This window comes from Eutrigla gurnardus (assembly GCF_963514095.1).
Source record: "Eutrigla gurnardus genome assembly, chromosome: 21".
NCBI classification, from domain to species: Eukaryota; Metazoa; Chordata; class Actinopteri; order Perciformes; family Triglidae; genus Eutrigla; species Eutrigla gurnardus.
The window spans coordinates 12,960,232-12,986,206 of NC_139932.1; the positions used below are offsets into that span (position 1 = coordinate 12,960,232).

General features: G+C 43.1%; 1 protein-coding gene across 2 annotated transcripts; it reads right to left on the reverse strand.

Moving 5' to 3' along the window:
• znf800b (zinc finger protein 800b) lies at window positions 1-25,014 on the reverse strand. Of its 2 annotated transcripts, none has more exons than XM_084038414.1 (12): window positions 24,878-25,014; window positions 13,849-13,963; window positions 11,671-11,977; window positions 9,164-9,259; window positions 7,976-8,119; window positions 6,373-6,547; window positions 6,000-6,189; window positions 5,354-5,516; window positions 4,766-5,130; window positions 3,443-4,603; window positions 2,959-3,078; window positions 1-2,406 (listed from the first exon to the last, which is right to left on the reverse strand). In XM_084038414.1, the coding sequence occupies exons 2-11, from the start codon at window positions 13,906-13,908 to the stop codon at window positions 2,977-2,979; spliced, it is 2,763 nt and encodes a 920-aa protein (XP_083894540.1). In that variant the 5' UTR covers window positions 13,909-13,963; window positions 24,878-25,014; the 3' UTR covers window positions 1-2,406; window positions 2,959-2,976. The 2 variants fall into 2 exon arrangements, with proteins under 2 accessions (XP_083894540.1, XP_083894541.1); XM_084038415.1 differs by lacking the exon at window positions 24,878-25,014 and adding an exon at window positions 23,138-23,265.
• Window positions 25,015-25,975: the final 961 nt, after the last annotated feature.

A 25,975-nucleotide genomic window follows, 5' to 3' on the forward strand; every position in this document is an offset into this window, starting at 1 on the left:
GAGGTTTGAAGCAATACATGTTTATTTATTAAGTGGTTGGTTTTAACATTCTTGTCACATCTGAAAGGCTTCTCTAACTCTCTTCTCTAGAAGGTGAGCTTAATAACACGTTACAGCTGATGAGGAAAGAAATGACAGGACTTAAAACAAACAAAAACAAAGTCTCTTGAGGTTTGATTCCCGTTCTTTTCTCGACATTTTCCAAACCATCCCAAAAAAAAAACCTCCTTCAAAAAAGGAATGATATACGAAGAAAGAAAAGCAAACCTCAGTGTTAAACGCTGACGGAGTGGTAACTAGTCGGACATGTTTGAAGCGTTATGGTCAACCAGCAGTTAAATAACTATTTTGACTATTATAACTATTATGTATACCATCCGTGTAGGATGAACCCATATATACATGTTCTCAAGACCTTGTCGCTGTAGCGCTTTCACTTATAAAAATAAAGTTTGGTCTTTCCTTTTTTTTCTCCTGGTTTTGTTCCATTTCATGGCTTTCCGTTTGTTAAGACGTATCTACATTTGGTCTCCTTAAACCCTTTTCCTCCCGACTGGTGTGCCAGTGTTTTAAAGACTACCTCGGGGGACCTGGCTGGCAAAGCAGCCTCCCCTTTAAGTTTGAGTACAAAAGAAAAGCTCACAAAGTTGATTTGAGTCCCAGCATTTTTTTTTTTATGTTGTTGATGGAACGAAAGGTTTAATGTAAACGTTTAAGTTTTGTTCAACAGGTAAGCATGTAGCTAGTTGTCGTATCCCACATTTTGGCCCGTTATAAATCCGGATTAGCACCACAAACGGTCGGTTCACCTGCTACGTAGGCACTACAGTTTTATCCTCTAGGTCACTGAACACAGAAAGTAAATTCTTCCAGTTAATGTTTCCAACTATCTTACGGCAACCCGTCTGCAACCTGTTGCTCCTTAATGCATGCGGTCCCATTGTAAATTCCAACATGTTAACACCACTGATTTACGGTTAAAGGGGTAATCATGGTGGTCATTTCATAGCTGGAGGGTTTTGTCTGGTAGCACATTTTTAACAGTCAAACTGACTTGTTGGCGTTAAAAAATAAGAATCCATATTTGGAAGGAAATCCATGTGATTTCATCTGTTAAGCAATTGTAAAAATGTTCCTTTTATTATTTCATAGCATCATATTTAGCGCCATTTGTGAGATTTTTATTATTCTGTAAGTGAAGGTGCCACTATTTCCCCCTAAGCGGTTGCCTCATTTCACACACTAATGTCTTATTGAAGCTTCGCTTCATACGGCCCGACGGCTCTCTTATAACCAGGCTATTACTGGGACTAATAAGTCGGCTAATATATGGAGATAAAACAGGGCACGGTCAAAGTAAAAGAAACGCGCTTTACAAATTGTTTTCACACACAGTCAAACAAAGAAAAAGGCAGAACAAAGCAGTGAGATGTAAGAAAACACAATTGACCTTTTTTTTTTTTTTAAAGCACGCACACATTTTAAGGAAAGCTGCAAAATAAACCTTAGGGTTTCCTTTCCGTGGACCATGCCCTGCTATTAATTACTCCGGTTGCCGTCGGTCACTACAAAGCATATAGAACTAAAATCAGGCGATTGGGATCCGTTTGCCTCTCAGTAGCAACATCCACATGGGAAGATGATGGTTTCTGTTTGATAGCAGCACACAACTGGGCTCAGTGGGAAAGTATGTAGGGGAAATGTATTATTAGTTGATCTGTCGTAATGTTGAGGTCTCAGACGTAACAAACTAGTAACAGCCTGAAAACGCTATAGAAGGTGTGAATATACAGAAAAGGGATAAGATGCTAATAGCCAAAGACTCACATGTGTTGTGTGTATCCGTGTGGGACTCCGAGTGTCCAAACTAATTCTGCAGAAAAAAAAAAAATTCTCTGGAGATCCCGATCCAGTTCTGTTCCCCTCAAACCTCCCTCTCCACACACACATACATACGTACACACACACACACACACACACACACACAGTCTACCTTCATCCTTTTGCTACTGAGAGCAAAGCAGTCATCCTCCTCTGAATCTATGTACATACTATTGTAAGTTAACACACATCTGCTGTATACAGTAGCAGTGAATCTTCTGTTTTTGCTACAGTCTCTCCGTGGATAGCAGCGCCACCGTCCAGCTAGCTGACTGGCTTCATAATGAAACTATACAACAACAAAAAAATAATAATAATAATAATAAAGTCAGATTCCAACCATGAATTTGGTTCTCAAGCAAAAAGGTGGAATCTCTTTGTACTTCGCTCCTCTTCCGTGCTCCTTCTGTTTGTTTCCTTCATTTCTGCTTTGTGCTCATTCCGCTCGTCCATTATTTGCCTCATTGAAAGTTTGGATTGGCTTCTTCATTGTTAGAGAGCCGCTGGTCCATAATCCCCAGCGGACTGTGAGCAGAGAGATAGAAGAAGAAGAAGAAGAAGAGAGATATGAGCAATGAGGGGAACAAAAGGAAGAGAAAGGCAAGCATGGGGGTTAGGATCAAGAGAGAACATAAAGGGAATAAAGGAGGGGGAAAGATCCAGAGAAAGAGAAGAGCAACAATTACACGAAAAGGAAGATTTCTAATGAGCAGTGTGATACGTAAGGAAATAAGCGAGGGGAGGGAGAATGTGGGAAGCATCTGGTAGCCGTGCATAGCGGTCAATTAAAGCCTGCAGAATGAATGTGGTGTCTTATATTTGCCCTCGGGAATGGTCTTCTGCACAAACGTAAACACACACCTCCCTTGTAACAAGGCAACTCACACACACTCAAGTACACAGCAGCATCTCACTGTGGATTCTGAATATACAGGAGCAGCAGCAGAGAGGGGAAACGAGACGGGAAGAAATGCAGAGCGACTCGGAGAAAAGAGAAAGCAAAATGAGAGGAGGACAAGTAGACGGCGACGAAGTGGCGGAGTCCCTGTAGAGCAGGTAGACCCTCGGAGTTCTTACAGTGTGTGTGTGTGTGTTTCACCACACCAGGGATTTGGAGCGGGTGCTGACTCCTTCCCTAATGCTGGCTTCTGCCATCTCTGCGTTGCGGTGACTTCGCTTGTGGGAGTCCAGGTAGACCTGAGGAAACAATTTGAAGAGAAGATCTTACTTCCAATGAAGACAGACACATACGTGCTATGCTGCTCAGGTTAGTTTCATTACACAACAACTCGTATATGTGCAGATTACAGATCATGACAAGAACCGATTCTTATAAAAGTAAAGGCAGGATGTTATTTTTTTGATATATGAACTACAATTACCAGATGATTAATCAACTGATGATGTTCTTTATTAATCTGCCAGGCGTCTTTAAAAGTCTTGTATAATAATAATATTAGATTTTTGGTATGTTGCCCAGCCATACACTGTGGCACCATTAGTTTAGTCTACAACGTTTATTTAAAAAAAGGGAGAGATTTATGTCAGTATTTAAAAATACCTTCTTGGCAAACGCTCGTCCACACTGGTCACAGGCGTGGAGGGAGAAGTTCTTGGTCACCCTGACTTCAGTGGAGGACGACGACCCCGTGCCCCTGCTCTCTGACTGGGCGTCCTGCCGTCGGGTGTGTGGCGTCTGGTTGCTGGGCGAGGTGGAGGAGGAGGAGGAGGAGCTGCGTACGGGCATGTGTTTGTCACTGCGGCGGGTCAGAGGGGGGCTGATGGGACGAGGCTGGTGGGTCTGCTCTCTCTCCTGCTTACGAGTGACGGGAGGGGAGGGGGTGAACGCCGGCGACGATGAGAGGTCCAGCTGTTTCCGAGCGACGGGGGCAGGGGGCGGGGCAGAGGAAGAGGAAGAGGAAGAGGAGGCCGATGAGGTGGTCGCTGCACCCGTGGAGCACTCTTGCTTGCGAGGGACGGGAGGTGCCGACGACGAAATGTGACGGCCATTCACTTCCGCCTTGACACCGCTACTTGGCCTCTTGCTGGGCGCCGTGGTGTTGAGGACGGCCTCGGCTAACCTCTTCACTGCCCTGCTCTCAAGTTTGGGCATGATTTTGCCGAGGTATGTGGAGGACTTCTTGTGGACCACGGTCACGTGGCGCAGGACGTCCCGTTTGCGGCGTGACTCGTAGCGACAGAGAGGGCAGCGGTAGAACTTGATGAAGATGTCGTTGCCGTCCGTGTGCAGCTCAATGTGCTTCATTAAGTTTTGACGCGAGCTGAACTGCCGCTTGCACAGTTTGCAGAAGAGCTGCTTGAAGTCAAAACCCACAGAGAGTTTGGTCGTTCTGGCGAGCGGAGCCACGCCGGACACGCTGCCAGTGCGCGGGGGCGCCGAAGACAAGGATGGCGCCATCTTTGGGCTCAACGGGACCTCCTCTTCCTTCACCTTCACGATAACTTGCGGAGGAACGCGTTTAGCTGTCCCAGTGCTGTCACTAGGAGATGGGGCCGGACTACTGTCGACGTCATAGTCGTCATCGGAAGGTTCTACTACTTCCTCTTTCACACGGATATTGTTGCTCGGGGCTACGCTGGCGCTGCTGCTGTTCGGAGTGGCCGCCCGAGTCGAGCTGGTTTGGGTCTTCCCACTCTTCGACTTGTTGCTTTTCACGCTGAATACTTTGTGGACAATACGCATGTGTCTTTTCAACATGAGCTGAAACACACAGAAAAAGAGACACATTAATGCATTTTTAAAGCAAAAAAACATGATTATTCCAAACAATTTTAGAAGTCCTTATTGCTGCCTGGACCTGAGACTTTTAAGACACCAAAAGCGAGGAAAAGCTTGATGCTGCCGGTAGGACAACAGACAAACCTGAGAGCTGTACTTTCTTTTACAGAGCGTGCAGCGACATGACGTCGAGGCCGCCTGCGGAGAAGCCAGAGATTGACTGTGAGATTTGGACTTGTTTTGGTTTGAAGGCGTTGTTTTAGAGTTCACTGGGGTGGGCTTGGCGGTGGGGGTACGCGTTGGAGAGCTGTTGTTGCTCTTCCTCGGGGGGGTGACCTCCAAATTGAAGGGCGGGCCGGGCTGCGAGGCAATAGTGGGCGAGATGGTGTCCCTACGTAGACCACGATGCACCTCGTCAAAATGACGGCGTACGTTGGCTTTGGTGGCGAAGGTTTTGAGACACACTGGGCAGGATTTTCCAGTAGGTGAGGTGAGAGTCCTCGGCCGACCTTCAGCAACAAAAACAACAATTATTATTATTTCAGGTTTCCTAGGAAAAGCTCAAATTGATCCCCAGTTGAACATACCAAAGACTAAACCTCAGCTAATGTGAATATCCCCAAAATGAATATTGAGAAACGTCTCTTTGATGCTATAAATACGCTAAACAAAAATCATTCTCTTCACTTGTACAAAACCACAATGCATCTGAATGTTTAAACAAACTCTTACCTTTCACCATAGAGAGCAGGCTCGTGGGAACTGTGCGCGTCTCCGTGAACTTCCGGAGCTCTTCCAGTTTGGTCTTGTGCATTTTGCGGCAGTGACGCCGGATGCTGCGGCGTGAGTTAAAGTCTTGGCCGCAGAGACAACAGGAGATTGTAACATCCTCAACCTGGAGGCATGTTAAACAACCGACTATGTTAAACAAGGCAATGTGATGACGGTAGACCTTATTGTCTCTATATATATATATACATACAGCAAAATTGCAAAAATCAGCCCGTCCCTACATATACAGCATAGTAGACGGATAATGGGATAACCAGTCGGTGAAAGTAGGTAGAAACGGGGGAGGACAAGAGGAAAGGGGAGGAGAGGGACAGTCTGGGACTGGGAAAAAAACCTCAGCTACAATGCAAACATATGAGCACACTTAACAAGATGAGAACTCAAAACAACAACAACCTGCATCAGGGGGAGGGGGGAAAGGGGGAGGGAGGTGTATCAACGCAATGTGGGGAAATTAGATGATCACTAAGCATGCGAGAATGCAACAGGTTATTTCTCAGTTAAAAGATGCACTGACTTACGTTGCATATATATATTTTGAGCACCCCGACTTTACTTTGTCGCATGCATGTATTTCGTCACCTACCCCACTCGTGGAGCCCTCATCTTCAGGCTGTGGCTGCTCCTCTTTAACCTCCTCCTCAGGCTCCCATCTCTTCTGTCCCTGAGTGTGTCCTGGGCTGCCGTGGTCCTCTGACCCTCCTGGCTGGCTCGGCTGGTTGTTGTCCGTGCCCTCCACTGATTCTCCTTCCCATGCTACCGGACTCCCTCTGGCACTGTCAAGGATGTTAAGACAAACACTCAGTAACAAAGGAAGGCTGGGAGAAGCCCAAAATCCCATTCACATGATGAGAGCCTTTGATGACAATATATCTATTGACACCACATCGCACAAACTGGATTTGTGTTTGTGAAGTGCGTTCCTCTGTCAACAAATAATCCACCAGCACACCACCTACCTGGGTGCCTGCGATGGATATCTAGCCAGCTCATCCTCCGTGGAGAGGTACTGGAACACGGCCTTGGAAGTGGTCTGAATGGGCTCCAGTCGAACCACATAGTCCGGGGCTCTGGGAAATATGGCGTCCAATAAATCCTTCATGGCAACATTCTGTCTGTCGTCACCCGATGAACCTAGAAATAAAATAAAAAAACATGTTTTATTGATAGTTATGCCTTTAGCTATGAAGTCATGATCCGACACCGTTCGGCGTGGTGGTCAGCATAATCATCCTATTAACAAAATGACTGAACCCTGGGGGTCCGTGGCTACTTTTCTGTTTATTCACAGGTTTTTATCCGCACAGTGCTTTCTTTTGAGTGAATGGAATCATTTTGCTTCTCTCAAGCTGCCTTTGTGTGGATATTCCTCTTTTGGTGAACGTTTATTTCGAGCCATTCTGAGTAGATAAAGAGAAGCTAGGCAGAGAGAAGCTGCATTTTTAAAAAATGGACCACAAATCATCACTGGATGGAGACCACTGTCGGTGCTAGATGGTGAAGAATCGAGTGTTTTCAGGACAAAAACATGTTTTTTTTACCAGTAACCACACGATTGATGTCCAGCATCTCAGTGGTGCAAAACAGACACCCATTAAGTCATTTATCAAAATACACTTTCAGCCACTGCTAATGGACTCTTGATTGAGAAAAATTAAGCCACGGGACAACTTAATTAAGACCACAAGCAGATGGAAAGAAGATCGTGATGCAACAAAGTTATTAAGTTTTACGAAAACAGTCATTACAGTGGATAAAACTGTGCAAAATATCAATTGACGGGTGGTGCTGTGATTGATTACTCTTTTAGGAGAGGAGAGTTGGATAAGAAGAGTCCCGTAGGCTTCATCCTTTCCCTGAGTCTCCCACCACTTCTAAGTGGCAGAGAATAGAGACACGGACACATACGGTAGCTAATGAGAAGGAGATAAAACACAAATGCTGCCAGATCAAAGTCTATTTCCTTGCTGATGTTAGCCGGAGTAGAGCAGAAGAAATTGCACTTTGAGTGAGGGAAATGATTGATGGACTCCAACATGTTACAATGCGATGTGAGCTTGTGTGCAAAGGAATGAAAGAGCACTGTGTACAGACAAAGGAGATAAGAGGAGAATAATGAGTAGGAGACAGATGGCTCCAAGAAACCTTGGAGAGGCAGAATATGAAAATAAACTGTTTTAGGAGCCTGAGGAGATGTTTAAGTAATCATTCTGTACGTCGGTTTGTGTGAGCGTGTGTTCCCTAAACCTGGTGTGTACGGGTGCCGAGCTCACGTCAGTTTGATTCCTGCTCTGTTCAAGGATTCTCTGTTTGTCTCGGGATGTGATCTGTCTGCATTTGCATGTCCTCAGCATGCACAGACTGCACGAGTTCTGGCCTTGGAGACTCCGTTTCACCTCGCCTGGCTTTTGTTTGTATTACTGAGTTCATGATCATTTCATTTTTTATCTCCTGCGTTGACTTTTCAGAGTAAAGCTACGTTTATAAACTAGCGTGTGTAAGTATTCCAGACGTGTTTGCACGTGTGCGTGTTTGCAATGTTAATGTTCTTGCTCCACTAACCGTCGGGTTCAGGCAGCCTTGATAGGCAGTAGTACTCTTTGTGCGTGATGAGGTTGGGCAGGCCTCGGAACAGGCTGCGACACAGTTTACACTCAAAGATGGTGTCCACCTCCCTCAGCAGCATGTGCTTCAGCTCGCTGGTGCCTGTGAGCCCAAGAAAAGCAGAGATTACTTCCAGCCATTCCATCAATTATGAGACATATCGCCATCTACATACAGAATATTGTACTATTGTCACTTACATTTCTAGTCTTGTAGCTGTTCTAAAGGAGCCTGTGATGTTGTTTCAGGCTGATAAAGAGAACTACACATTGTTAACATTGTTTGACTGCATCTATATAATGTTATATCATCTACTGTGTGAAAAAACACAATTATTCACCCCCAAAATGACCTTTGGAATATCAATTACCCACCCATTCGTGAAGAAAACTCCTCCACGGCCCATGGAGAATGCAAAAACTCATGAATTTAGGTTACCGGGGGCCGTTGACGACAGCAAAACTTGACTATTATAAAGACATCTGTTTGCAAAACTAACACATCTTCGCTATAAAACAGGCTTCTCAGAAGTGTGAGCATGTGACTGGATAAATGAGGCTTGGATTATAGAGTGAGAGTATGTAAATTGTTTCGGTGTTTTGATTTGGCGTTGCAGTTGTTAAACACGGCCCCCATTACTTCAATTCATCGAGAATTTTCTGTTTTGGATTCTTCATTCACTGTAGAGGGATGCGCGAAAAGACAGTTTTTTTCCCCCACAAATTCAAGGTAACACAGTAATAGATATGCAAAAACACATTTGGAGGTGAAGTATTCCTTTAAACAGAGAATAGAAGCTGATAAATCTCAGTCTGGATAACATGCCTGCATCTATCTCAGTGACATTTTAAAGGACTCAGAGGATGATTGCCCTTGTGATTAGTGCTACTTTTGCGTCACTGCTGACATCACCTTCAATTTTTCCGTCATTGTTGTCAGCATGCTGACACATTTCATGCATAATCACCGAGTAAAGGCCGTTAGGATGACTCACACAGATGTCAGTATGTGCAACTTGCTGACACACACACACACACAAAAAAACATGCTTTGTTGTTGTTTCCACTCACTTCTTTTGCACCTGCATATTAAATAATATTTCATTAAAAAAAATGATATAATAAAATCAAACCCTCGGACACAAACCTGAACGGAAGCATTCGATTATCTGCTGAATCCCAGACTTGGAGGTCTGCAGAGGCTGCTGGAACAGAGGAGGATCTCCGGGCTCCACACAGAGACCTGGAGGGCCAGAGAGAGAGAGAGAGAGAGAGACTGCATTTTATTAAAGCAAGCATATAATTACAACAGAGTATGACAGTCTTGGCAAAATGCACCATCACCTGGGAATTCTGGAGACCTGGTAAGACACAAAGTATATTGCAGAGTGCTTAAAGGGTACGCACAATCACAGTCAGACAATGAGTTCTCTATGAGACATTGATTCGCTCTGACCTCATTACCTCCCTGCCACACACACACACACACACACACACACACACACACACACACACACACACACACACACACACACACACACACACACACACACACACACACACACACACACACACACACACACACACTAGGAGAAAGCAGGTCATCCGTCTTTTCCTTATAATTTCAGTACATCATTAAATACAGCTCAAGTGGGACTGTTGGCAGACATGGGGGGGGGGGGTATACTTAAGTCCAAGAGTTTTCAGTCTAAGTGCAACACTTGTCACACAGTGCCACCTTGTCGGCCAAAATAGGAACGTGACCAGGAGGTTTTGCGTCCGCTCGACATCTATCATAAAGCGAGCCTGAACGAGCGACCATGACGCGGGTCGGGACTTAATGTTTCATTTCCATTTACTGACCTGCTTTAATGCTTTATTTACTTCATTGTATTGCCACAATAAAATCGTATGGCCACTGCAGGTAATCATGTTTCACCCTTCACGTTTCTGGTTCCTTATCAGCTTAGTTGATCTAGGAATTTAAAAGTGATTTAAAAATATTAGTATAATGTTAATATAATATTTAATTTTGCAACCTTATTTCAGTGGCAAACTATTTCATTTCCCTTGCTATAAAACATTAAAAATAAAATAGCAGGAATGGGGCCATGGTAGTTGCATTATTGATACAAGCCACGACTGTGGCCCCATGACCCACAATGGGCTACTAAGATGGTCGTAGCAAGGTAAAGTGCTCTCCTTCTACCGTGCTCTCATTTCAAGCACTTCCTTCCTCAGCAACATCATTTTTTACATCAATACTATGTCAACTTTTCATGGCGATGGACATGCATCAGTAACAGGAGGGGGTAAACAGCCACAAGAGCAGACTAATTACACTCACAGCACTGCAGACCCTGTAATGCTTACGTCTAATTTCTCACATTATATTGATGTAAAAGAAGGTGACAGGGAGAACAGAATTCCTGCTGCAACAAAAAGAGCATTTTTTTTTTTAACAGTGACGTCTGGGACAAAGCTCCAAATAAAACATCGTCTGTGATTCCAGCTGTGACAAAGTGTTTGTTTGGTTGTGAAGCATGCGCTTCAATTACATCCCCCAAACTACAATTTATATTCAGCCAATATGCACCATTGTCAATCAGAGGACAACCTTGTGCTTTGTTAAAAATAAATAATGCCAACCTTTTTTACACTATTTGGTCCAAGATTTTTTTTCTTCAGTTTTGATCTATAAAGATTATTTCTAGATGTTGGGACCTTGCATGTTTAAAGCCTTGTTGGCTCCATATATACTCGAATAAACACACACACACTCATCCTGCAGAGTAAGCAGTGAAACATGGCAGTGTGTGTGTCTAGGTGAGTGAGAGACAGACGGAAAGAAAAGACCAGCAGAGAGAATGACACACCCACCGAGACGCAGACAGAAAGAGAGCAAGAAATGTGAATGACAACTGTGTGAGCAGGTCTGACAGAGAGAGAGGGATTGAGATGATGTATTAATGTGTGACAGAATGTGTTTTTCCTCATCCCCATCCCCCCACACCTCTCCTAGGCTAGCTGCTATAATCCGAGCGGGGCAGGTCAGTGACCCGCCGACCTTCACGCCGCACCCCCTCTGCAAGAGTGTCAAAGATCAACCAATCACAACGTCAGTCCACGCAAACAGCTTCCTTAGCAGCACTGTTAGAAATTAACTCACAGTAGCGGAATTTACATCTGAATTAAAACAGCTACATCTGTTTTTGAAGGAAAGCTACGATGAAAGAAAAGCAGAGAGGCACACAAGCCAAGTCAAAGGAAGGAAGAGAAAAGAAACAAAAATGTTCGAACACCTCATTCAAGCAATATTTTTATAAAACGTATTTATTTGAGAACACAAATATTATGTTCTGTGTTTTGATGCCTCCAAGGCTGTGCTTATTTTGATGTCATTTTCCGCAAATCAAAAAAAGGCAAATTTCCCAAATTATGGCAGAGACAGCATTACTTTTGCAGCAACGGTTGATGAAAACTTTCACAAATGTTTGGCACGTTAGGATAACCAGCAGTACACACAAAGCAGTGTTTCTCTTGGCTTCCATTCATTCTGTTAGGACACACACCATTTAATCGCATGTGAAACACACAGGCAGCCATACAATGACGCTACGGCAAGAAGTGCAGAAGGAAGAAAACTTCACCCACCTGTGTCCTCCTCAGTCTGGCAGATCTGGTCCCGGGTCTTTGAGGTACTGTTGGTGTCAGGCAGAAGAGGGGGGATTGGCTTCCACAGAGGTTTGGCCTGGAGCTGGGATGCAGAATCATCCTCGTTTTCCTCGGTGTCCATCTGAGTTTCCTTCTGGTCTAAGTTCTCCGACGGTGCCTCAACTGATGCAGAGGTCTGGAGCTGGGCCTGATCAGAGGACGGCTCTCCTCCTTGGGGCTCCTCCTGTGGCGGATGCTGGGTGTCTGCCTGGAGTTGGCCTTCCTCCATATCTGGCTGAACAACAGTCTGCGGGACCAAAACCAGACACAAAAACATGAGCTACAGAAAAAGGAGAACCCAAATCAACACATAAAAAGGATAAAAGACACAAACAAGATGAGGGAATGCACTACGTGTATAATATATGTCATTATAGCATCTTTGTAGAATAAGGGGCTGTTCAGATGTGCAAAAATGCATAGAAAATGGCGGATGTGGCGCTTTCATCCTTCTATCCACAGAACTTGGGGAGGTTGCACCTGCTGTCTCTAAGCAACTAAAACCTGCACACTGCAATGGCGATGATGAAGTTGCCGCAATTAAGCCAAGTACCTTAGACTGATATGTATAGAAGAAAGAAAAGATATCTGCCTTATGTTCATCAGGCACTTGGGAAAGCTTACGTCCCCGCAACAGTATCACTCCCTCTTCTGAGCTTGCCTTCTGCGTGTCTACACCGACAACAATGTGCCATGTGAACGGCCCCGTATTAAATTAAAAACGTGTGAAAATGGTACAGTCGTTGTGTTTCCCTAGCTTGAATCTTTAGGTGGCGAGGCAAGCAGTGAATGCTTTCTACCACTCAAAGGTGCCAAAGTCAGAACTGTCAATACAAAGTGGCTTTAAGAAAGTAAGACACTAACAATCCACTGCAAGTGACTGATTGACTGAACCGAAAACTGACACAACAATTATAAATTAAACTTGATAATGAATAAATAAACACTGATATAAATGAGGAAAGAGTGCCCATCATGAATAAAAAAATAGTCGCCAACCCCTTGCTGAAAAAAATCCATATTGTTGGGCAGAATGAGGAGACACAGCAGGTGGGGGAGTGTGTGTGTGTGTGTGTGTGTGTGTGTGTGTGTGTGTGTGTGTGTGTGTGTGTGTGTGTGTGTGTGTGTGTGTGTCGGTGACATGTCTCCTGAGCACCATGAGATTTTGTAGGAGGACATTAACCTTGTCGCACAAAGTCATTCTCCGGCAGATAAGTGACTCGACCGAAGCCTTCAGTGTGCACATGCATCTCTCATTGCGAGTGTAGCCGCATCTCTTGACCAGACCTCCTTCCTCTCCAAGTCCCCCATCTCTTTTTTTCCCTCTCCCACCCACCAATTTATCCTCATTTTCTCTCTTTATCGGTCTCTGTCACTCCTCGTCTCCCCGCTGCCCTTGAAGAGGGATAAATGACTGCACCATTCAGACACATTACAGCACATCACCACAGGACAAGTAGGCCACTTGGACACAAACACACTGTGTGTGTACCACGGCATAATCAAATGACCATAAAATAGCTTAGCGGCATGTTGCCCTCTGCTCAGAGAACCCATTTGTACAACACAACGCACACAAACTGTTACAGCTATTGAACAAGAACACTGTTAATTGGTGGATCACGCTCGTTGGTAAAGTGCGATAAAATGAAACCTCTATATTGCAAAGGCATGAAAAGAAAACTACATCTTGACTGTCCAGTGCTCAAGCAGAAAGAAACACCGGCGAGCGCCACCATACACTTATCATATGAATTTACCAGTCTGTCAATCATTCAACTAACCGTGGCTCATTTTTATTTTTCAGTGGTAAGTGGTGAGCATGAAGCATGAGAATTGTACTGATGGGAGTAGGTGGACTAGTCATTAATTACCAATTACTGCTCAATAAAACGACGATGGGTGAAACCGGGATTAAACAGGGTGGATTATAATTATTATGATTGATTATTCACCTGATTAATTTCCCATATTAATATCAAATGGAATATACCTTAAATAAAAGTGTGACTGTTACTTGCATTAGGATCCTTACTTTTCACAGGTGGTCAAATTGGACTGAAGGAAGTGCGTTTTCTACAATTTGACAGTGAAGACAGTGAAACAAAAGAAACCTACCTCCTGTGCGCAGAGACAGGGAGAGCCTTTCCTCCGAGATGTCTTTTGGACCTTCACCATGCTGCCGAGGGTGGCCTGGTGCACCACACGTTCACTACCAGCACACTCCCGTAACCTGCAACACAACACATAAGACAAGGACGACGGACTTTATTAAAAAAACCACATTATGTACTTCTACTTGTTTATGAAATGACACAAATAGACGAACTGGCAAACTAGATTCATCATTAAATTCGAAAACAAACTTTTTTTACATCTGTTGCCAAACTGCACACACAACACCTGTCCGTGCAGATAGAAAGCATGTATAATGCATTAGGATAAATGGCGCCGACATAATGACTTTGCGTGTTTACGAGCTGCAGAGTGCTTAGAAACCACCAGGCCGAACACTGGATCTAAATATAAAAACAGAATTGAATATTTTAAAAAAGGTCACAGCGATGGTTTCCCACAATGCTAATTTGGCTGTTTGTCATATTGCTGGCGTGACAATTAAACCCATGTTACCTGCACCTTTACACCGTCTGAGATACACTATCACTGTGTGCATTTATAATGAGTGCTCTGGTCTTCCTTAATGCTAATGATATATTTATTTCCCAGAGGACTTACCAGTGCTAGGAACACTGTTGCTGCATGAATTTGTGGATCAGCATTTAAAACAATAAAGAAATGATAACAAGTCGATTATGCAAATACGTTCTGTTTACATTCTCACACACACACACACACACACACACACACACAAACACACACACACACTACATTGATTTATATAGAGTACATAGGTTCTACAGCTATATATTTCTGGTTTATAACTCATAACTAAATGGATTTTCTTTTTTTTTACTACCTTTCATTAAGTGGTATCCTCAGTTCAGTCTACAGTCTTGATATGAATAGTAGTCTTTCGGCCCCCACTTATTAAGCTTGGGACTATGTTTCATTGATAATTCAACCCCAAACTAAAACAAATGTGTGCTCTTTTTTTTATTAGATTGTATTTATATGACAGTAATCTGGTGAAATAACGTTTGTTGCTGCCCTCTAGTGGCTGTCTGAGCTTGGTCCTACTCAGCCCCATGCACCTGACACTACTTCAGTACATGATTTAGCTGCACTGTGGCATGCTAAACATAATTGAAATTTGTGTGATGGTGGGTGAAAAAAAATCAGAGTCAAATGGTGGATTAATTAGATTAACTGCAATGCGGTTTGTGTACGACGTGCCATGGGTGTCACTTTTGGAACAAGCAGGCAGCAAACAGCACTAAACAACTGAGAAGAAAATGAGAACGGGAAGGCACTGAACTCTGAGTAAATATAAATACTTAGATTAGCTGCAAAATAAGCACTATACTTTACAACTACTAGGAAGCTTGGATTATAAAAAAGGAAAATTCAACAGAAATGGAAACAAGGTTTAGGAATCTGAACTTCAAAGCTACACCTTCATTCAAGTAACACACTGACAGCGAAAAAACTAAGTGTGTAACATCAGCAGCTTCCATGATGTCCGAAGGCATGTGCACAGGTATGTCCCCCACCTGGATAGACTTGTAGTTCTACTTGATCACCAGCAGAGGGAGACAACGCTTGCATTTATGTTTTAAGTTGAAAAGTTTTGTAGTCTACTGATGTCCTCAAAAGAGGAGAGGGAGACACAGTCAGGGTCCACAGAGGGGTTTCCCCAACGTATGTCATTAAGACAAATGCTGTGTTTCAGCTGTACGGTTCATTAATGCATGCACATTTATAGGGTTCTGCTTGGTAAATAAAGTAGCCAAAGCAAAGAGGAGCAGGTGGGATGATTATATTTCAAAATAGCAGCTACACAACGTCACCAAACAAATTATCTGCCAGAACAAGACGCCACTGTGTACCTGAACAGACAAAAGGTCAGATTGCTCTTATTACCTTGAGATGGGAAATGAAATACTTTGCAAGGTAACAGCTGTGTAAATCATGTTATCACAGAGGTATGGTCCCGAACAGAGGCAACACTGTGATTAGAAACGTTTTTTTGTATGGAATTAAAACAATTACAAATGTAAAGCTTGTTCCTGATTATTTTGCAACTAAATGTTCTTTCAAATTCAGGGTAGACACACATATGATCCTTTAGTAGTATGGATGAACTAATTAGGCGATTAACAGAACAGTAGAGGCTACTTGCAGCGATGGAGCGGTTAATTAACACACATACACAACTGTAGCTGAGCGTTGCATGAAGGGCAGCAGTCAAGGCAACATTCAAAACAAATGTGGGAAATGATAGTTGCAGTAAACTTGTGAAACACTACATTAAGTAGATTAAATCCTACATCAGCTTTAGGATTTGACACCTAGGACCACGAGTCAAAGTTGCATCAAGACACAATGAAGACACAAATTAATTTAAACAGAACAATAAGATAAAAAATATTTAGATTCTAGCCAAATTAAGTAATGCATTGTGCTTTTTTCCAGGTTCTATTTATATCAACAGGGGAGATTAACACTCGTCATTCACTATAATGGGAAATTAGAACTTTGACGGGAAAGTCTGTCAACGCCACAGACTACTGAAGTCGGGAAACAACCTAATTTACTGGTTTTATTACTTTACCCAACAGAAACAAAGTGAATTGTAGTTGGTATAATACTCAAGGGCAATGATTTCATTTCAAAGTCAAGTGGACTCATCCCCCCTCTCCTTTTAAAGCAAAAACCGAGTAAATACGAGTCGTTTCCGAGGTCTAAAGACTACATCTTAGCTGCGCGTGTGAGCTTGAGTGGAAGTGACGCTCTTATGTGTTAGTCTGTTAGCTCTGTGGCCCCTAATTACCTGTTGATGGTCTTATCCAACACCTTGTCACAGCATCAAGCAAGTACTGGAAATATATGTGGAACAGACATTTCAGGCAAAAGGGATCATTTGAAAATGAAAAACAGCAAATTAAATCATATGTGCATTAAAGAAAATATTTTACAGAGGACAGTATTCTAAACCACTCTTATGGTTTTCTGTGTTCAAAATGTGCCAAATCAGAGTCACGAAACTGTCCTGCACAAAATTGACATGCATTTCTCATTTCAGCCTGATAAATATCACCAGTTCATGAGCATGCGTCAGCTTTTTGCGATGTGGTCATTATCATAGTCCAAAACATTACCAAAGAGTGAAAAGAAGAACTCTCACACTGCAGAGCTTCAAGTCCCGCTGTCTGAAATCAGCAGAGAGAAACGGAGCAGATTCTGCAGTTTCAGTTTCATGTTAGAGGACAGCTTTTTAATCTAGAATATTTTGAGGAATTGGAAAAATAGTTTGTATTTAAAACTATAAATAGCCAATACAGTCATCAAAGCAGTTATACAGGTGGTGTCAGGTGGATGAAACTGGACAACAACCTGCATAGAGAACACTGTATTTCTATATGATGTAATAAACGAGAACTTCAAAACAGATAAAAAAAAAATGTAAATGCATAATATAACAAGTGCCTCTTGTGCAAGAGCTTTTCGCCAGAGAGGAAGACAAGTATGATGACATATGTGACTGTAACAATATGCCTAAGAAAATAAGTTAGAAAAAGTTTAGCCAAAGTTACGAGTTTGTAAAAATGTAAAGTATTTAGCTTCAGTCAATATTTTGTCAAATAGTGTGGTACACAAGTAAGTGCCCAGTGTGCTCTGCTGCCGTTCAAAGAGTGTGGACTGTCCTGTTTTAAAATAGAAACAAAGACGTGAAAATCTCTCTTTTTACAATATGGGACCAGATTTACGTGCAATTTAAGAACAAATATACAAAAGAACAACTTTGTATGAGTGGTTCTTTCATGAGGCCCAATGACTGTATGGGTCTGTCTCAATCCCAACCAACAAAAGTCACTTTACTGCCTTCATTTACATCTACAGTACCAGTTTAAATGGTAATAAACTGCTAGGTTTGTCTTGGGATTCGGAGTCTCATTTGAGCGTGCCGCGGCACCGAGAAGGTTGCAAATCCCAGCACAAGACCACGGGCAGGCTAATTACTTTGCAGAGAAGTGTTTCATAAAAACCTGACAAGCAGCAGGCTGCCGGAGCTGGGCCGAGGCTTAGAAGCCCCTGATGTGGACAACCGTCTGACAACATACCAACACGTGAGGCGGTGCTCTACAAAAAGGTTTAAAACGAACACATCTATATCCACACAAACGGGCCGACAACACACTAACATGAGAGACTGTCCCGTTTCCATAGCAACGGACATACGTAGTCGTGAAGTGGTGACTCAGGTAATGAGATCGAAGGTGTCCTGGGCTTCAAGCTGAGGATTTGAGAATGGTTTGCATGCATGGTCCAACCCAACAGTATTACACTCCACTTACTGCTTGATTTGGGATCCTGATTAAGTAGACAGATTAGGAATATCAAGTTATTCTAAACTAAATGACAAACCGTGCCAAATTGATCTGAGGGCGGTTGAACATCAATCATTTTACTTTTATTGATGATTATTGCAGAGATTATTGATGTTCTGGCCTGATTGATTTAAAGGATCCACACATCATCCACACAATAGCTGAAGAAAAAAATATATTGTTTTATATGTCAAATGATTAAATGTGACAAATAAAATAACTCTCTGCACTACACAAGCTGAAGGACCAATTTCAAAAGATCAATGAACAAAAAGGATTTGAGAATGACCTTTCCTTCCCTTTTCAACGTAATAGTTGATGGACAACTGTTGATGATCAGGGTAACGTGAAGAATGCACTTCACTACAGAAGAATATGAATTATATGAGACTGTTATAAATTAAAGGATGAGATGTGACTGAATGCCGAGGCACTTCGGGAGAAACAAATCTGAAAAAAACGAATCATTTATCACTCTAACTACAGCAGAACTATAACTCTGAAACTGAAAATAAGGCATTGTCTTCCCCTATTTTCTCCTCTGCTATAGACGAGCATCATCCTGAATCAAACACCCACTACCTGGTGACTGACCAGGCCTCATGACTCACTCCATCAGTAGCCATTTGACCAAATCTATAATTACAAAATGTAAAACTTTGATGGTCATGATACAATTAAGATTCACATACAAACCCTTTCAGCAAAAAATGCTACTACCTGTAGCGTAACATTTCACAAATACACCTGAAGATATCTTCTCCAATGTTACAAATATGTTTACATTCCATCGCCAGTGATAATCCAAAGTGAATTTTATTTATACCAGCTAGAAATCAATTTGTCAAAGCACTTCCCTTTTGGGAACGTCTCATTTTAGGAAGCAAATCCCTATTTGCCCTCTCATGAGATAAATCCATGTCAGAACAGCACTTTCCTGTGGAGCCTAAGCCTTTTTGCTGCCAACCCCATAAAAAAACATTAGCATGTCATGATTCGTCATGTAAGAGCATATATATTATATGCATTCATGTTTGTATGCATTCAAATGTTTGTGTGCTTGGAGAGCTCACAGATGCAAATCACCACTGCCTTCTCGTAGGTATTTCCGGTGGCTCTGTGGAGGCGGTCTGACAGGACATCCTCCTAATGGAGGGACACACCACGCTCACTGACATGATGCTGACTACCGGCAGACGCACCAGAGACACCACCTGACCACGAGGTAGGAGGAGAGGATGCAGTGGCCAACTGTCAGTGAGCATTATATTTCTGTCACTGACCATTATCCACCTGACTTCTGGTGCAATAAAGTGCTGCGAGGATGACTTAATTTTGTAGGCCAAACCGGAAGTAAGCATTACCCTGGTTCTCTTGACAATAAACCAAAGGGATTTTTCCATTTGATTTTGGATTATTAATTCAGAAAATAAACTCATGCGGCAAACAAACTGTCAACAATACTTGGACGCTCTCAGCAATGTAATCTTTACAACAAAAAAAAACGATATTTAAGAAAAACAATAAAAAAGACAATACTATTTCTTATTTTTACCCCATATCCTAGTTTTCTAGTTCCCCTCACTTTTCGATTTGTTAGTGGTTGAAATCTTTCCCCACTCCATGACAGAATAGCTGTGCTGTCGGTTAGCAACCCGCGCGCCCACCCCCTGCCAGAGGAGCGGGAACAAGTGCAGAAACTTCCCTGCTGGATTTGAATTAAATTTTGGGCGTCACATTTCATCAACCGGGAGAAATGAGACATGGAAATATGTCGAATGCGGTACTGTCATGCACAAATCAGCCTTAAAACAATGTTTTATCTTTAGCTAGCTAGCTAGTTATGGTTGTTGTGAAGAAAAAAAGATAATACAATCATATTATTTAATCCTTAATTAACAATCCTTTTAAATAAAAACCTGCCTAGCGCTATATCAGAACAAAAACATGGACACCCAACCCAATGTGAATGAGCAAAACGGAAGGGTAGGGCTCAGCGGTGTGTTAGGATTAGGCCTGAACGTCACCACCACTAAGCTAAAGGCAGACTAGTGTTCGCCTTGATGACGTTTTGTAGTCTCATTTAGCCACTTATGAGCAACAGTCTTTTAAAGACATGGAAAAGCTTCTTTTAGATACTGTTGAACAAAACTCTAATCTCTTAAACTTTTCTTAACCACAGACCTTATTTCAGGCATCTAACTAAAAACATTTGTAAAAACCCTTTGGTTTTCCAGGACTTATTCAATTATCTGCACCAATTTTGTTGCAAAAAGGAACGTACCTATGGGGTGCACGAACATTAGCACAAAGTGCACACATATACAGAGCGGTGCGCACACACCAAAATTATTCACATACCATTCAGCTTCCCAAGGAGCAAATTTTAGCACAAATCCCACTGCTCATTCAAGTTTACCAGGTTAAAACATATGCCATTTTAAGGTCTACAATGAGCTCCATAAGCTTGTTTTTCTGTGATAACTTTAATCACCCAATCAAGCCAGAACACACTTGGTGGCCGGACAGTGGGTACCCAAACAGTTGGATTTGGCTCATTTGCCATTGGATCTTCAAACCAGATATGAAAGGAAACTTCGGCACACTACTTTGTGAAGTCTTGATTCACAGCGGGCATGCAGCACACTGGAGCAAGGTAAAGGGATGCAGCAGCAGCGTGGAAAAGAAACACAGACTCATTTGGGCGTGGGAGAGACATAATTGGCATTTCCAAGCCGGGGGTTGGATGAGCAGCCTATGATCTTTGAAATCAAACCTCTAAAAATCACATGTAAATATAAAATTAACCACTGTAAATAGTGATGTAAATATTAAATGCCAAAGGAAATTTCAGCATTTCCTGTGAAATCCAAAGATTGTGGAAAAAAAGACTCTCTTTCTCCAAGTAGTTGAAGCAGAATGCATGCCTTTGTTGACATGCCGAGCTGAGCTTGAAACTCACAGTGTTCACCTTCACCACTGACACAGCAAGACAACTGTTTACTTCACTTTAAAACTGGTGTACTTACTAACTGGTGTGTGTGGCCCCTAAAAAATAAATGGCTTCTTTACTTGCAGATAATAAGGCTAACAGCCTTATTAGGTAACTACTGTATTTGACTTACTTATTGACTGGCTGACACTGATTTTCTGGTTGTTTGACTGGTTGGATATCATAACGTCTCTCTCTCTCTCTCTCCAATCTTACTGACTGGTTATATGACCGGCAGGTTAATGGGTTTGTGGCTGACTTAACTTAGCACATTGGTTTGATAAGCTGACGCAGCGACTGAACACAGGACTACATTATTAAACTGACTGAATCATACAGTGACATCATTAAACGGTTGCAGTCAACAACCACTCTGGTAAAAGCCAAGGATACCTGGAGAACTTTTATCAGGGAAGAGAGCCAGGCTGTCTTGGTAGAGTAGAGAAAATATTAACACCAGGTTGCTAAAACATGACATCTCCTGGGATGATGGGTGGCCAGCTGGGGCAGTGAAAGACCTGCAAACCGGATGAATGCTAACAATATTGTAAATATGGATCAACATAAATTAAGTACTTGAAATATGCAGGCCAATTATATCAACTTCTGACCAGTCTCTTTCCATTTTATTTTAGTTTCTTATAACCCAGTTTGTTATCTACACATGCCCTAGTTACCCATTAATATTGCTCCTCAAGGTTAGACTGGCCATCTCTGTTCTTGTGTGGTAGCATTTAAGGGAGGATATGGAAATTAGCCTAATCTAAACTGATTAAAATAGCTGTATAGCAAATGTATATTAGTACATCTACGTCTGAATTTAGACTGAGCTGGGATTGCTGTCAATATGCAATGCAAAATAAGTTACCTGTCAGTTAATCATGGCCTAGAATAATAGCCAAATATACACCAATGCACCTTGAAGTGAACCTTACATTAGCATACATACATTAAAAAAGAAGTAGTCCATAGCAGCAGGCGGTAGGGGTAGATCCCTACCTGAGGGGAAATATTTTCAAGGTGCAGGTAGCGAACTCCATTCCTTGATTTGGTTTTAACCGTACCTGTAAGAATACTTGATAAACTACCTACTGCATCTGTAGCCTTAAATAGGAAGTGGACACTGCCAACTGATTTTTAGATTAAGTAGATGCAAAGTATAGCTTAACTAATCAAATATTTGGCAAGATTAGATGCCAATTAGATGAATATATGTCTAATAATAAACCTACAATTATATATAGTGTTTAAATAGTACAACGTATTGCAATGCTCCCATAATGATGCAGTTTAACAGATTAAAACATGTAATCATCCTCTTAAAGTCCACTTTTATATGTAATGCTAACTACAGGCTCCTTGCTATGTGATATCATTAGATGAAGCACTGTAGAACCAGCACGTGACCAATCAACCGGTAATGATAACATATATTTATAGGTTGTTTACATTCACAACATAACATTAGACATGAGTCCCATGCTGGCTGAATCTGCACTTTCCGGTTTGAGATTTTCGGGACTTTTTGCCTCGTGTATAAGTTATCCGAGGTGTGCTGGATGAAACCATGCGCAGTGCCCAAAGGCGCAACAGCAACACATATAACGTCCCCTGGATACGAACGCCCTGCTCATCTCCATAGCAGAAACGCGTGGCGCGCTGTGGATGTAACAAAAAAACGACGCGAGCGTGTATCCAGTGTCCGAAACGTAATCCAACCCCGTTTATTGCGCTGTTCATGGAAGGTTTTACGGTCACATCGCGATCCAGTTGGACAGACGTTTATCCACGCAAGAGCGAGTCCACAATAGCCACATGCACCAGGCACCATGAGGGGAGGACCGGACGGATATACTTCTCTCCGGCCTGTAGCAGGTTTAACCAGCGTGTGTACGCATCCACTTACGCATCCCGGGCAGGGCGAAGGAAACCTAACCATCCCGGAAAAAAAAAAAACTGCGCGATCTTCCGTGTTGATACGAAATCCCAAGTCGAAAGCACTACTGGAGAGTGGAAGCGCACGGCGATTGTTGCCGCCCGGGTCCGTGTCTATTGGTTGCCTTTCAGCTGGGGCAGCGTCAGCACACACACACACACACACAGTCTCCATTTGCAACTCCATCGCCCCCCATGGGCGTGCGAGGCCGCGGGCTGTGACGCAAATGGCACTGGGTGATTTGCAAATGACATATCTTTCTAATTCGGTGTCGTCGCCGCGGGGAGCAGTCCCATTCACAAAATATCACACACGGAATATCCATCCGATCGTGGGTGACGAGGAAATAGGCGGATGAGCAGTTCGCTCTACGGGGATGCGGTTGCATAACTCAGGAAACTTAATAAAAATGTGCACAGGGCGAACGATGTGCAGTTCCCATGGCTGGTGTTTTTGTCCTTGTTTCGATTTGATCGTGGTGGCCTGTACCGTGACACACAGTGCACGATCGGTCCCCGACTTTTGGTGACAGGAGGAACCAAGCAGAGCGTATGCACGGAGAGCCGAGCAGCCTCGCTATGGTGGATGTGTGGTGGCCAGTGCGAGGACGCATGCACGTAGCTGACGGGGAAAGACAGGACAGCCGGAGTGGGACTTAGGACCGCATTCACAGGCCATAAAGGGCCCGCATGAATACTATTGTGCTCTTTTATCCAAGAGTCCCCAACTATTTACAAAAGGTTGGCCAACACACACACACAAAAAAATATCGCGGCGAAATGGTGGTGGCGGTTACAGCAGCTGCCTCTGTGCTCTGCGCAAAGCAGCGAGCACAATCATTGCGCAGCGCCGGACTTCCCCAGTTTTGTGCAAACTATGTGGTTCTTCCAGAAGACTTTATTTTTTTTATTATTATTTTTTTTTAAATCTCATTCAGACTGTCCTCGCCTGGCGAGCAGCGAACCAGGGCGCAGGGGCAGTCGCCGTTCTCATGGCACGATTTGCATCGCCCCCATTATTCCCGAAAATCTCCTTTTACACGGTTATATTGTCAGCCTAAAATCCACTATATGGAGCAACAATGGGACGGCTTGACTTGATCAAACGGAAAGCCAAGTACAAAATGCACCTTTCGAGCCGAAAAGAGAGGCCCCTCATAACGATTGCAGCATGGCAGGGGAGTGCGGCGTAAAATGAGCTAACCCGAATAAAATACACACAAAGACAAGGTGCAGTACTCCCACGAAGACGTCCAGCTTCACCCCGGTAACAACACTAAACCACCCCTGGTCATTTGGATTGGCGTGGAGGTGGCGAAGATGGCATTATTATGAATAAAAAACGCTGCGTTTTGCGGCTCCGTGCCACCTTTTCCAAGAAGCAGCTTGGCGCACAGGACCGGTGACCCTTCCATCTTTGCGCGTCCTTCTACCGAGCGAAATCGTGAACTATCTCGCGTTTTGACGCTCCATTATTGTATAAAACACACTGTAGTAGGTGATTTCGCCTCCGAGGAGGTGAACGCTGCGCGTAGAGGCTGCTGCAAGTCCCTGAAACTATTCCTCTCCCCGCCGCGGCCAGGCAGAAACAAGAGGGCGATGACGCCATTTTCTGCAAAAACAACCATGCTCGGGAAGCCAAAGCGAAGGAGGTTTAACCCGCTCCGCAGCCCTCTAGTCCCGCTGAAACGGCTTAAAAACAAGTCCTTACCTTGTAAACGTTAGACGGGTGGTTGAATCGTGTGTTTGAAGAGGTAAAACACGCGGTCGTGGCTACTTCGAGTCCGGAGATTGTTTATTTCGCCTCCCAGCGTCCCCGGTTCACTCTGAACAAGTTCGACTGCGAGCCGCTGTCTTTGTGCACCCAGAGGAGCCTCTCAGCATTGAACCAGTCTCTGCGCAAAGGTGCACCCTCTACATCCAATTTCACCTGGAAATCTCGCTACTTTAGGACGTCGGTGCTAAAAAGGGGACGGATTCGACCCCTCTTAACGGAGAAAAGTTGGATTATTTCACAGTTTTGAACCAAAGGCCACGGTTGCAGCGCCGATTTATCCCCCAAAACGCGCAACGTTTCGAGGACACGAGCTCTCCACAGAGTCCACGACGCAAACGCAGAAGCAAAACAGGCGTGGATACACCATGCCCAAACGTAATAAGTAATAACAGACAAAACACTCGATAAAAAAAAAAGAATAGCACAATTTAAATTAACACTCATCCACCGTAACATTTGGATGACTCAATTTGAAGCGGCATTCAGAAAACTGAGCCAAAAGTACATGACATTTACTCCATAAATAAAAAATACAGGTCCACACATTGTATAATATACATATTATATAATCCAGGGGACCATAATGTTCTAGATATTCAACAATGGACCAACATATTCCCAGAGGAGCCACATTTTAGGAGTTTATGTCCCCATGTTTAGACAACAGGCCTGACTGTCACTGAATAGAAGTATTTAACTTGTCCAATAAGTGTTATTGACCCACTCTGAAGTTCCTCCTCAAAAAAAACTATTTTCTGTTCAGCTAAATTAATGCTGACTCCAGTGGTTCTCGTCTTGTTCCCAAACGCCATAGACACTCAGTGTATGTACAAGTAGTCAGAGTCAGTCAGGAGTTGACACATTTAGGCCAATTATGAATACCGTTAGTTATTATTGACTGTTTGTTTTAAGGTACACATTGTAATCACACAACTGGCCTTGTAAACAAAGGTAGAAACACAAATAAACACTGTTTTCTATTGTTTGGCAATGGAGGGTATTGTATTTCTTTAAGCTAACTTAAAAAAAACT